Source organism: Hakea prostrata, chromosome 3, assembly GCF_041222555.1.
Source record: "Hakea prostrata isolate BN-2017 chromosome 3, UWA_Hpros_2, whole genome shotgun sequence".
NCBI classification, from domain to species: domain Eukaryota; kingdom Viridiplantae; phylum Streptophyta; class Magnoliopsida; order Proteales; family Proteaceae; genus Hakea; species Hakea prostrata.
This window is the reverse complement of record NC_142602.1, coordinates 22,550,849-22,563,925: the sequence shown is the minus strand read 5'-3', so window position 1 is coordinate 22,563,925 and position 13,077 is coordinate 22,550,849. Positions and strand designations below refer to the sequence as shown.

Here is a 13,077-nt window from a genome sequence, read left to right as displayed (position 1 = left end):
AGATACCACCATTTAGACACCTTCACCCTCCAAATCCTTTACCACTTCCTCCGCCTGGAACCTTCTCCGCACCCTTAACCCTCATGTCCCTTGGTCCCCTTTGGTCTGGTTCAAAGGCAACATTCTCCGCCATGCCCTCACCCTTTAGAAAGCTCTCTCAACCATGCCCTTCCAACCCAATCCTTCCTCATTAGCCGCCACATTCCTGCTAATCCTAGCTAACCGAGCTCATGTGGAACCTTTTCTTTCTGGCGTAACAAAATGGAACATAACATAATATTACGGCCGCATAACATAGGGGCCTACAGTACGGGGAACTCGCCCTTTGTTGAAATGGTTCAGAGGACATTGACCACCTTTCTTTCTCCTACTCATTTTCCCGAACCCTCTGGGTGAGAGCCCTTGCTTCCATTTGGCCTTGCTGGAGACGATCCTATGGATTTGTTCGTGATTGGACTTGGATTCTGAGGAGTTTTGCTAGGCACTCCATTTGCAACCATATTGGCAAGCTAGTCTTTGGTGCCACCTTCCACCACATTTGGTGGGGGCATTAATTAGAAGACGGACTTCCAAATCTCGATCCTTAGACTTAATTTGGAAAACCATCTATTTTGATGTGTCTTCGAGATTGTGAAAGTTGTGCTACACACTCTACGTTTCTTTTGGGTTCAGTTTCTAGCTAACACTTACTACACCACTAAAAGCAGTTTCCCAGTTGTGCATAGAGATTTTATTTCATTTTCTAACATACATAAACCAAATGTCAGCACTGAAAGTTAACCCTCAAGGAATGGAAATTACACATGCCATTTCTACAGAATCTTTTCTTAACGCAAGCCTTTGGAGATGCATCAACTTGCTTCTCAGTCTGATAGACCTCAGAACGAAGATATCTTGTGATTTTTTTGATAAAAAGATATTGTCTGATTCAAGGCACTCATAACATCATCTAAACCACTCTCACTCTGGAGCATTGCTGGTACTTGCTGCCTCCACCATTCTAGTCTACTGTGAAGATCCATTAGCATCAGAACTCTGCCTTTATTTTCGTCGGTATTAAACAGGAGTAGCTCCTTGATACACTTAACCAAGTATTTGACAGTCTTAACTTTCAGCTGGCAAATAAAATCTATACGCCTCTCTTCGATCTCAAAAACAGAAGTTGAAACATCCTCAATTAGTTCAAGTAAGTCAAAAACAAGAGAAGCGCCTGCTACTGCCTCCTTCAGTTTACCACTGTCTTCAGAGAACCTGATTGAACCTTCATTGCCATCATGCCCTTCATTTTTCTGGTTCATATACTTAGAACCGGTAGCCTTAGTTTCTGCTGACCAAAGGATTTCGCCATTTGCAGCATAGTGAAGCAGCAGCTCACATCCCTCTTCATCCAAACAATTGGAGTACCCAATCAAGATGCCTAAAGAAATCCTTCTAAATAAACCATTTTTCTGGAGGTCAAGAACATTTGGTGATGCATCCACTGATGCACCACTGTCAACCGTCTTAGTCCAATACCTTCTGTAACTGTCATGGAACTCTTTGAGCCAAAGCCCAACTCTCTGGCTATCATAATTCTCAGAGCCTGTATGATCATTATGGTTATCATGAAATTTGGGCTTCTTGAGCCTTTTCTTGCCACCAACCGTAATATTGTTATGTGTACCTGAACCAAGTTGTTTTAGAGCCCATGATCTTGATGTTTCAGTCAAACATTTAATTAGCAGATCAATATGGGCTTCACTAATGGGAGTTAAAAGCCATGCAAGGTACCTTGCAGCAGCAGTTGAATGTAATTCTACATCATTTGTCTGCTCATTGTCCGCCACTGGTGCGCATTTTGACAAGAAACTCTCTTGACAATCTTTTCCAGTGAAAAGCAGGCAAGCAGCAAAATAGAACCAACATGGGAAGTCCATCAACATAACCCTGTTATACAAAAAGGCATGATCATTAGACAAGAACAATATTAGTGACTGTTACATACAGGGCAAGTATTTACCAGATTGATTTAAGATTTGTCATTTCCAAGTTTCTTGCTGTTTGTAGTCCCAATGCTGTTGCAATTTTCATGTTAGTTGCATCTGGATATTCTTTACTTCCAGGAAATAGCTCCGTTATAAGATAAATCAAATGCAGAAGACTTTTGCATGAAAGTGGTCCAGTTAAAATCATCAACACTTTCTGTTCACTGGGGAAATACGCATGAGAAAATGGCAGCTTAGATCCCACTTCCATTGATATACCCCACCACATTGGTCTAGCTAGTACATCCAATATTGATGAGACTAGTGCAACCTGAAGATCCAGTATAGAAGCCAAGCCCCTGTGTAAAATAGGCAGTTCTTATGAGAACTAGAAGTGGAGACAACAATTTTAAGTCACAGCATAACTTACCCTTTTGAAAACTAGAAGTCATACCAGCATGATAAAAGCATACAAGCTGAATATAGTTATTACTGTGAGATGAAACCCAGTAACAAGATTCTAAGCTGAGACCTGCTTTAGAAAGTTTTCATTTCCCCCATGGAAAAAAAAAAAAAAAAAAAAAAAAAAATTGGGGGGGGGGGGGGGGGGATTGTAAATGGATCTGTTTTTTTTCTATGTGAGCAAAAACTGAAAATGGAAATTTTTCTGTAGAATAGGATTTTCTACATATTCTTTGGGGGGGGGGATTTATAAGATCTGTTTTCATGGAAACTTTTACCATGTAACTAATGGGAGTAAAAATAAGTTAGATCATGCTTTGGCTCTCATGCATCAGCCTCATTAATATGGCGATAAGATATAAATAGAGGACCTGGATTTATTAAGTGACTGTAAGATATGGTGGTCCTAACATCACCTAGTTTTAACTCCAGGTCAGATGGGACTGGAATGTTGTTTTCTAGTAGATCCAAGATCCCTCCTCACATGTCAAGTTTCAGCAAAACAGAATTGGCCATGTAGGAAAAGAAGCCATTAAAATTCTTGGACTGCCAAGAGGAATAGGGGACTATAAGGGGGTGCATGAATGTACATGTAAAGGCATCCATTTCATGGGGAAGTAATATGACTGAATCTGACTTTAAAATTGACATGTGGCATATTGAGACTGTTGAGACTGTTCTCTAGATATCCAACAGATAAATATTCCATACAGTCCTCCATGAGGAAAAACATGGTATGCCTTTAAAGTAGATTTCGTCCCAAACGGCTAAGTCAGATGCATTTTAACATATATAATAGACAAATTTGTGTCTGTAAATAAAGAAAGCTCTCTCCAAAAACAAATAGAAAAAGAGAATTTCAGTCACAAGCAATCTTCTGAATTGACCATCGTATTAGATTCAAACGTACAACTAGAATTACAAATAAAAAATAGCATAATATAATATAATAAAATATATATTGTGAGTCAGAAACTTACGTTGAAAGAAACCAGTTGTGCAATAGGCACCTCGTCTCAATAAACATAGCAGGAGAAAGTACCAAGCATATGATTATCGAATGCCAAGTCATCCTATCATGCAGTTCTTTGTTTACCGAAAGGAAAGGCCTTTGCACAATCTCTTGTAATACTCTTGAAATGTCATGCTTAAGACTCAGTGGATTAAGGTACCACAAAAGCAACCTGAAATGGTTCCACAAAAAAGACAATAATTTTGTTGGTGAAAAGAAAAGATAATATTTGGAAATAGAAAAACAGATGCAAATGAGAACAACATAAGCATTGGAATATTGATGAAAAACTTAAGAACTTTTCCACAATGTCCATGTTGGTGTTGATTCTGCCAAAGAGGTTAATCTAACCAAAACCAATTCGTTCTGGTCTGAGTTGAATGAGCTTCCTCATGAGATTCTGTACACCTACAACTAATCTAAAGAACAATGTTAGCAACGGAGTCGATCATCTTGATTGGCGATCAGTCTCCGACGATCAAGTCAGTAAGATCTGGTTGAAAGAAGAACTAAAGCTCAAAGGAACCCTATATTCAAAGGTTTAGAGAGGGGGGGAAACTCTGTTATCAAAAGTGGCGTACCTTAGCATTTGTCTTCTTCATATTTATAGGTTCTGGTCCCCACTTTGGTTTCACCTGATCTGTAGGATATTCAGTTCTTATTTGATGGTCATGATTTGTCCTAAGTGCAACGCGTAGTTTGATATTGCCTAATGCCTAGACCGCCAGCTGACTCGGTTCAAACCGGAAAATGGGTGGTTTACCCATAACATGAGCCCCCAAGCCTGAAGACCAGGTTAACCTTCATTAAGGCTCTGGTTAGGAGGCTTAGATTACACTATTAAGCTTGACTTTTGACTCAGTGCAGCGAGCCCCCAGCTAGATTCCATTTAGAAGTATCTCATTGTTCAACTCTTTTACTAGATTCCTTCTGAGTTCATCTTTGATCAAGAGAGTTCATCAGAGCCATCCATGGTTGTTTTGATGCTATCCATTCAATCAAATCTCATCTTTGAAATTTTGCAGACCATGTGGCTGATTTCAAAACTTTCAGTCGTTTGATCTGCTTAGGAAATCAGTCATTAATTCCATTTTAAATTCGATTTTGGGATCATTCAAGATCTTAACCCTTTTCTGTGTTGGGAATATCTTCAGCCCCCAAATCATTTTCACTTGTCTAATCAGATTCGTCTACGTCATTTTTCACATGCTTCCATTAATTACTCGGTTCCGATCATTCAATACACCAAGTCTCTCAGGGTGAAACTCTGCGCTCCCCCTTTTGGCCAATTTGTTACTTCCACGTGGACAGTCACCTCTTTCCCTAATAAAGAACGAATCGTCCTTATTCCCCAACCACTGGTTTGATTCGATCACGCCCTCTATTCAAAATGCGATATGCTTTCCCTCCAAATCTGAAAAACTTCCAATCAAATCATTTAGCTCTCTCCTCAGTTAGCAAGTTTCATTCTTCTTTCTTCAACTCTATTTCACCCCTTTTTACCTCTGAAATCTGCATCTGCAAGCTTTTCATGCCAAGTAAGTTTTCGACCTCATCTCTTTCTTCACGTTGTTTCGATCAGATCATTCCTCCTATCTCTCTAATCAGAATGTAGTGTTCATCTATCTTTCTTTTTATCACCTCTGCCATCTGCTTCTTTTCTAGCCTGTAAGATCTCTCACACATTTGCATACTGACTACAACAGATTGTCAGCTCCACCCCAATTAGATATTCCAAGAGATACCGTCTCAGGCACAAGCCCAATCACCACCAGCCTTGCATTTAGTTTTTACTTCAGTTATGTGAACTAAGTTTTATTTCAGATTACTTTAGAGCAGTTTATGTTTCTGTATATGGACATTTATTTTCTTTAAAGGGGCTATTGCAGTAACTTTGGAAGAGATGAATAACAGAATAGAGGATAAAAAAAAAAAGAAACAGAAGTCCCTAATATTCTTCATTGAAGTCCCTATTCTTCATCTTCACCCTTTCATTTTCAATCTTCCCTCTTCATTATATCCCAAATTCTACAACTACATCTTCTGTCTTTGTTCCTCTCCCTGTTCTTGTAGTATGCTGTTAGGAACAGAAGAAGGAGCAGAGTGTTTGGTTCTTAGAGGGTAACGACCTCCTATAGATGAGATAGAGAGGAGAATTGGCAAATTTCATTGATTCCATTGGGGTTACAATGATCACTTATATAGTGAGTCTCTCATGCCTCTCATGCTCTTCTACTTTTCTAACAACCAAAATGCTTCTCCAATTTCCCTAGCAACCCATGTGTCATTGTCTAAAAGTATTGGTCCCCTCCTACAATTCTTAACCGTTTTATTCCTTTTGTACCCTACTGTCTCAGGTTGCATAATCCTTCAAGTTCGTGGGCATCCTCTGTGAGCGCGATGATTTCCTTAGGGGCATGTTTTGCGGGATACTGGGTGGCTCTTCCTCTGGCACATGCTGTGATGCAGGGGGTGCGTCCTGAGTAAGTGTAACATATGCCCCATCAGTTATGTTGATGTTTTGCAATACCTTGTCCGAAGAGAGCCTGAGAAGCATGAGTTGCCCAGGCTGAGAGAGCTGTCTACCCCTCTTCTAGCTAACCATCTTCTTTTATTTTCCAAACAATTTGGTGTTTTGCTGCAACTTATCATCGATCCTCCCGTAGAGTGGTTCTTAGTTGAGTTACTCCTACATTAACAAACTATCCAACATGATGGGTAGAGAGAGAACTTTAGAATCCAACTATCTAAATCTGCCTTGGCCTCAAAACTATAGGTAGGGAAGATGTAATTGACCACCAAAGGCATAACAAGAGGTAAGTAGATCAAAACAACCGATGTTGTGAGAATGCATACTTTTTCACAACCAAATCATTGTAAATCTCTACAGGTTACTTCAGCATACCTAGATGGAATTTCACGGCTATTGGCTGAAATGTCATTTGGTGTAAAATACTGCAACTCTTTAACAGGGATGTCTTTTTTATTGCTTGCCTTTACACTGAAAACATGTTGAAATGGTAGCAGACTCTGGAAATAAGATGCAGAAGTTGCCACTCTTAAAATTGCATGTAAAAGCACATGAGGAAGCATCTCTGCAGCATCAGGAAAGTATGTTAAAAGACATGATTAAGACTTGGGAGGCAGCAAACCAGAGCCACTAAACCACATCCCTGAGTAGTAACATCAGAACTGTTCTCCCACTTTATTTAAGGACACAACTCTGAGGTTAATTCACAAATACACATGTCTAACCAGTAATTTACACCGTTCATTCCTCACTGGTGGATTAAATTGTCTTTTTTCATGACATAACACTATAACAGGCATATATCCTCAAATTCTTAGCCAAAGTTTGAGTAGCTAAAGCTTCCACAGTCAATGCTATAATATTAAATGTAATAATGAAAAGAGAGCTCCCCAACATATATTTACAGCTCATGTAACCAGAGGAGGAACTTGGTTTTCTATAATCAACTGAGTTCTGAAACTTTCATAGTTGAGAAATATCAGACACTAATCAGTTTCAACATTTACTGACTCAATGAAAATAAATAAGTCAGTGAAGAAAACTACTATATGGATAATCACTTTGAAATACCTAAAGTTTAGCCATCTAAGTGAGACACGTAATTTAACTTATCCAATGTTCTCTCTCTATGATTGGTCTATCACATTTATGTGCTGATGTCTATGAGCCATATTCTTTAGGTATCCATTCACCGAGAGTTTCTCATTTTTCTTGTCAGCAATCCTGGGAGACAACCTGTAAGATAATAATATACTGATTTAAGAGGCTCTAAATGTCAAGAATATCCACCAACTATCCAAGCTCAGCACAGTGTTATTAATAGTCAAGCACCTAAAAAATGGTGAAAGTGGTCACTAATTGATTTTGATAGAGGTATTTTGAAGAATTAAGTAGGAAACCAATACTAAACGCTGATACAGCACACTGAGGTGAATCTGGCGCACAGATACTGCAATGACTACTAAGCAGAAAACAACATAAAAATTGAATAATAAGTCTAAGAGCATATAGAGAAGATAAATAATTTCCTGAGAAAATCTAGTCATAAGAATCTCCGTTCAACCTACCATGTCCCTTCAATTTTCCTAGCATATCCACGCACGGTCTGATCAATTCAGAACATTGATGGCTGGAAATTGAGCTGCCGACCTGAAGAAGCTCATGTTTCTGAAAATTCAAAACCTTGCAAGATATTGAAGACGACAGAACGGTCACTATAGTCTGCACGAGATATGTGACCCTGGCATTGAAAACCTAGATAACAAGAACCAACCAGAGAAATAAATATATTAACGGAGAGATGGATAGAAATGGCATTAATACTACAAATGCAGAGACGAACCTGAGGTGCTTTGAAGCACATCAAGGAGAGTGCTGCATCTAAAACACTAACCATAGACTCATCATCCAGGTTGAGAGATCGATTAAGAGAACAAATTGCGGGATCACAAGGTCCATCATTGCCAGAATAAGGAATTTCGCTTTGAAGGTGCGTAGCGAGCTTCGCGAATAGTTCAGTTATTTCTGGTGATTCGCTCATGCTTTCGAGCTTGGCCCCCGGGAAATGAAGTTTGCAAAGTTGAAATCGAAACCCTAGAGTTAAATAGTAAGCGCCAAAACTCGGGATTTGAAGTCTTAGAACGAACTGGGCTACCTCTACCCCAGTCCAGGGCTACAGAAGCCCAAGCCCAAGCCCAAAAATGAAAACTGATATTAGTGAAGCCCAACCAAGTTTTCCTGGGTCAGGAATTTTGTAAAGCTCTGTGTTTGGCTCGTCTTGTTTCTTACCGAACAGAAGAAATTAAAAGTATGGTTTTTTTTTTTTCTTTTTAAATCTCATGTTCATCCAAACCAGCTTACGCATACCTCAACTACATTATCAGATCGAAGCGTTGGTCTTTTGCCAACTAAGCCACCCCTGAGATTTATTAAAAGTGGATTACAATTTTGAAGTCATAATATATACGTAATCAAATTCCAACTTTGAATTTGTTGGATAAATATTCCTAATTTGATAATGGAGGTCAAAATCAAACCCAAATAAAACATCAAATCCACCTCATTAGATTTACACAATAATTTAATATTATATTAATATTCTATAATTAACAAAAATAATGATTAAGGATCAAGTAATGTGGGGACCATTCGCAACCGAATACACCCTAGGGTCTATTCCATATAGATAGTTAAGACCATCTCAACCTCAAGTCAATCGGAAATTCAAATCCTTTACATGCAAGTGTAGAGCAATTTGTTTCTCGCATATTTCTCTACCATATATTTAGGGAAAGTGTTTAGCACTAAGCACTAATAACGTGAACTCGAGATAGTTCTCTTTATGAACATATAGTGAATAATGATGTCCGCAGAGCATAGTTTTTTACATACGAAAATAGAAAATCTAAGTCAGATAATTGTCCATGAAGACTCACAAGTAATAAAATAATTACAACAAATTCAGAAACAAAGACGTTCATTAATGGAGTTGAGCATTGAGAATTTAAATGAACTGTCCTATTCCAATAACTAAACAGGATATGATTAATCATCTCAGCATAAAACCCATTTGTCTCTTCAAAAGTTATGACTATTTGCCTATGCACCCATAACATAAGCACATTTTGTTTGCTTCCATTTGATCTCAAAAGAATTGAAACAAATGAATGATGATGATGATCTTTGAGTAGGATTTGAAGAATGTAAATTGATTTTCTTCGTTAAGAAGTGAAGTAAACAAAAATGATGTTAGTTCAATAATAATTGACTTAATTCTACTTCAAAATCCAAACATATAGGATTTCTTCTCATGATTGAGGGTAAAGCTGTAATAACATATTATTCTTTTTATCTGCATTATCCATGGTTTTTTTTTTTTTTTTTTTGGCCATTTTTATGGTTCTTTATTAAATTAAATGTTATAACTAATAAACGTATATATTAAAGGAAGAAGATTTTTCTGTTTTTTCAATTTTTTTTTTTTTTTTGTTTCAAGAATTAAAGAAAACAATCTAAAGAGGTAGATTTGGGAATTTGGGATTCTGGGTTGAGTTGATCCTCAGCTCATGTATTCGTTATTCCTCTTTAAATGGGGAGAGATGTGCGAAGTAATCCAACACTTGGAGCATGAGAATGCTTGACTTTGAGAATTCAAAGAAACCCAAGAATCTGGAAATGCTTTGGATTTTGAAAGCTTTTAAACCTCAAGGAACAAGAAAAGCACTCTAAAGGCATTTTCTTCTCTTCTGTATTGTTTCTTGGTTTCTTTCTCGTTCTGTAAAAGTGATGACGCGTTCTATGGCGATGGCTTCCTCTACTTTCTCATCTATCTGGTTCACTTATTCATCATATCTCAATGAACATCATCGTTTGCTTCTAACCTTCATGTTCTGTATTTTGTTCATTGCCTTCTCCATCTTCTCTCTTGGCTTGTTTTCCTTTTCCATGTTTAAAAGATTGAAGAGAACAAAAGAAGAAGAAGAAGTAGCAGTGGCTGCAGTTGAAGTACCGGCTCAAAACCCGGACTCCATTGTCATGGACATCACTGATGAAGCCCAAGAGAGAAGTTTAGACATCCTCTCCTCCGATCGCTCCAAATGGGACTTTTTTATTTCTTCTTTGCCTGCTCATCTGTCTATCATTGATAGCGGAAAAATCGCGACTACCCAGCTTTCTGATGTGCCTAAGCCTGAAAACTATGGTAACGATTCTATTGCCGAGGGTTTGTTAAAAACTGGGGACCAGATTGGGAAGAAGAATAAGAAGAGGGCCAAAAAGAAGCGACAGAATTCACAGGGCGTCGTTGATGGTGCCGGAAATGTGGTGCTTCTTTTTCCTGTACTGAACGATAATGATTTGAATTCTTTATATCCCTTCACTTCCATGTCCAGTGAAACCCAGAGGAAGATGAAACAACAATATGATACAGTTCTTAAGGCCAGTGGTTCCCGGTCCTTGACTTATACTCAGGTTCTACTTGCTTCCTGTAGTACTATTTTATTTCTCTTTCGTTCTTTAATATTCAACCCCATTCCCCCCCCCCCCCCCCCTCTCTCGGGTTAAAATTCAATCCAAAGATGTAGTGTTATATTGTTGAGACGTGGAAGACCAGTGTAGTAAGGTGTCTATGATTTATGTGTTGTTCCATGTACCTAGGTTGGGTATCTAAGTAGTGTTTAACTATTTACTAAATAATTATGTTAGTTTTTTAGAAATGAACAATGAACAATGTTAGTGAGCATTTTGGGAACGGAAAGAGAGAGAGAGAGAGCATAGCCATGAGTCTGAGAAATAACACCAAGGAGTCGAACTCATTGTTTGTGAACAGGACTCTTTTTCAGATGAATTGGTATCGTAAATGCAATTAAAGGAGGAGAGAAGGAAATGTGAGTGAGGTTCAGGTGATCAATTCGAGCTTGGAAGTGTTTGGGTGGTGTGGTTGCAGGCTGAGGAGTAGAAGATGAGTGAAGGGTGATTCCTTCACCAACATCTATTAGTTAATATTCCTTGCATCTCATCTTACTTGGGCTGTCCTATTTCTTAGGGTCATTTCCATTTGTCAGCCAATATTGCAACTTGCAAGTAACTTTAATGGACCACTTGCTTGGTTTGTTAAGCAAAAGATTGAAATTCTACTTGTGGGATTGTGAATCTCAGTTTTTTATTTTTCTTTTTGGAAGTGGATAACGAGTGTGGCTTGTACCACCATTTTAATTGCGTCCGACTACTTGTGCAGGTTTATGATTATGATGAGTTCTTGAAACAAGTCGACAGTGATTTACAGAACGAGTAAGCAATTCAATCTTTTTTTAGAAGCTTTAATATGCTTTCTTTTGAACTTTGGGTTGATAATTTTGAAACATTCAGATCTGGATGAATATTTCTTACTGTTCTTGTTTCTTTAAAGGTATAAGAATGTTCGGTGGAAAATTTCAGTAATACGCACTCTATTCCATAAGGCAATAAAAAATGCTCAACGCTCCAAGGCACACTGTGCTTCTTCTCAACGTCTTTCTCAAGAGGTTGGTTGGTGACTTGGTGTACTACTACTATATCTTGTTACTACCATGAAGAAGCACGTATTGTTTTTTAGGACCTGCTGCTGGTGTGACCTCTGAAGTTCACGTATTATGTGCTATCATAGGTACTCAAGTTAAAGGCCAAAATAAAGGAATTACTGGAGGATGCACAAATCTGTGCGGAGATCCATTATTGGCTTAGATCCTCACCAGGCTACAAGAAAGTAATACTGCGAGCCTAATGTGTGTTTATGTGGTAGTTCAGCTGGTGCAAAATTTTGTCATCATAATTTAAGCCTTTACCGTGCGATTATATCCTGTTCATGCATCATGCAAACTAGTCATGATCCACTTTGCAAAGTTCTATCAAGTTGCTTGTTTTAACTGATGACTTGTGGGCTCTCTCTTTATCTGTCCCCAGATGATAGAAGTTGGCTCTCAAATGAAGTCGAAGGCTCGTTCTGATCTGCTGGTAGAAAGTAGAGATGTAGGATTTTTATTCACCCCTGTTGAGGATTTCATAGAAATGGAAAAGAAAGATCCATTCTGGTAGGTGACTGGAGTGAAATCATCAAAGTTAGTAGCATATGGGTGGTGATCTGACAAAACTCCATTTCCATACCTTGCAGGCGAGTAGACGGAAAATGGAGGACATTTAGCCATTCCAAAGTGGCGAAAGAACAGAAAACTAAGGTCTTTAGCCGTTCCAAAGTTAGTGGCCCTGTTCGTTTGGCTGACTGATGCTGCCATATACTTCTTGTTAATCAGTATGCACATCTGACGCTGATGATTTGCACTAAAGAGAAGATTTTTTGCTGCATTTCTTTGTTACGGCGTACCCTACCCACCCAAAGGGAGGGAGGGAGGGAGGACTTACCAGTTCTCTTGTATTCTTTTTCTACTCAAAGCTAATCATTTGTGACAGCCTAGTTTTTTAATTTTGGAGAACATGGTACTCCAATAATCTGATAACAAACACTATCATGTTGTATAGAAATCTGACCCTTCTTCTTTCTTCCGATAATTGTAAACTTGCCATTTGCCAATGTATTCCAATGCAAACCCAGAATCCAAATCCTTGCTTCTGATTGACAAATTATCAAATATTAAATACAGTTACTCGATAACTCTTATTCCCATTCTCGTGGACTTCTGATGATAAACAAACAGCTTATGTTTCAGGGGGAGGTGAAACGGGAAAGTGTATGTTTCTCCTTTTATTCTTCATGGGCAGCTGTATTCAATGTGCCATAAACCTGACTTCAGCACTGAAGCATGAGCTCAGAGTTGATTTTGGACAAGACTTGTGTGAATTGCAGTAAATATTTTGCTGTTCACGTGTAATGAAATGTTTGTCGAGTATGTGTTGACATTCAGTATCCGAGATGGAAATAATGAGAGTTTTGCATGTGTTTCGACTCATCGAATCCTCCATCAATGTAGGAATTTTCAGCCAAGATTAAATTAAAAGAGCCACTTTTTTCAAGTCTTAAATAATTGAACAATGGAGAATATTTGCGGAACTAAATTGTATTTGAGGTTATAGAGTTCGTCTACAGATGACTAGGAAGAATGCATATAATATTTTTT

General features: G+C 38.3%; 2 protein-coding genes across 2 annotated transcripts; one reads left to right on the top strand and one right to left on the bottom strand.

Moving 5' to 3' along the window:
* Window positions 1-629: 629 nt before the first annotated feature.
* LOC149021626 (acyl-CoA synthetase family protein) lies at window positions 630-8,045 on the bottom strand. Its single transcript, XM_089149851.1, has 6 exons — window positions 7,812-8,045; window positions 7,537-7,723; window positions 6,344-6,533; window positions 3,407-3,610; window positions 2,000-2,323; window positions 630-1,926 (listed from the first exon to the last, which is right to left on the bottom strand). Exons 1-6 carry the CDS (start codon window positions 8,007-8,009, stop codon window positions 879-881), a joined length of 2,151 nt encoding a protein of 716 aa, XP_089005977.1. The 5' UTR covers window positions 8,010-8,045; the 3' UTR covers window positions 630-878.
* A 1,558-nt stretch (window positions 8,046-9,603) lies between these two features.
* Window positions 9,604-12,327, top strand: LOC149021625 (uncharacterized). Its single transcript, XM_089149849.1, has 6 exons — window positions 9,604-10,438; window positions 11,205-11,257; window positions 11,376-11,490; window positions 11,613-11,711; window positions 11,909-12,036; window positions 12,117-12,327. Exons 1-6 carry the CDS (start codon window positions 9,755-9,757, stop codon window positions 12,226-12,228), a joined length of 1,191 nt encoding a protein of 396 aa, XP_089005975.1. The 5' UTR covers window positions 9,604-9,754; the 3' UTR covers window positions 12,229-12,327.
* The last annotated feature ends 750 nt before the right edge of the window (window positions 12,328-13,077 follow it).

Excerpts from the sequence above, each read along its gene's own strand:
- LOC149021626 (XM_089149851.1), bottom strand. The coding sequence starts at position 8,009 with ATGAGCGAATCACCAGAAATAACTGAACTATTCGCGAAGCTCGCTACG. Across the intron at positions 7,724-7,811 it reads TGTGCTTCAAAGCACCTCAG|GTTTTCAATGCCAGGGTCAC; the intron begins GTTCGTCTCTGC and ends CTTGTTATCTAG. Across the intron at positions 6,534-7,536 it reads AGGAAAATTGAAGGGACATG|AGATGCTTCCTCATGTGCTT; the intron begins GTAGGTTGAACG and ends CTGATGCTGCAG.
- LOC149021625 (XM_089149849.1), top strand. The coding sequence starts at position 9,755 with ATGACGCGTTCTATGGCGATGGCTTCCTCTACTTTCTCATCTATCTGG. Across the intron at positions 11,258-11,375 it reads GACAGTGATTTACAGAACGA|GTATAAGAATGTTCGGTGGA; the intron begins GTAAGCAATTCA and ends GTTTCTTTAAAG. Across the intron at positions 11,491-11,612 it reads CTCAACGTCTTTCTCAAGAG|GTACTCAAGTTAAAGGCCAA; the intron begins GTTGGTTGGTGA and ends GTGCTATCATAG.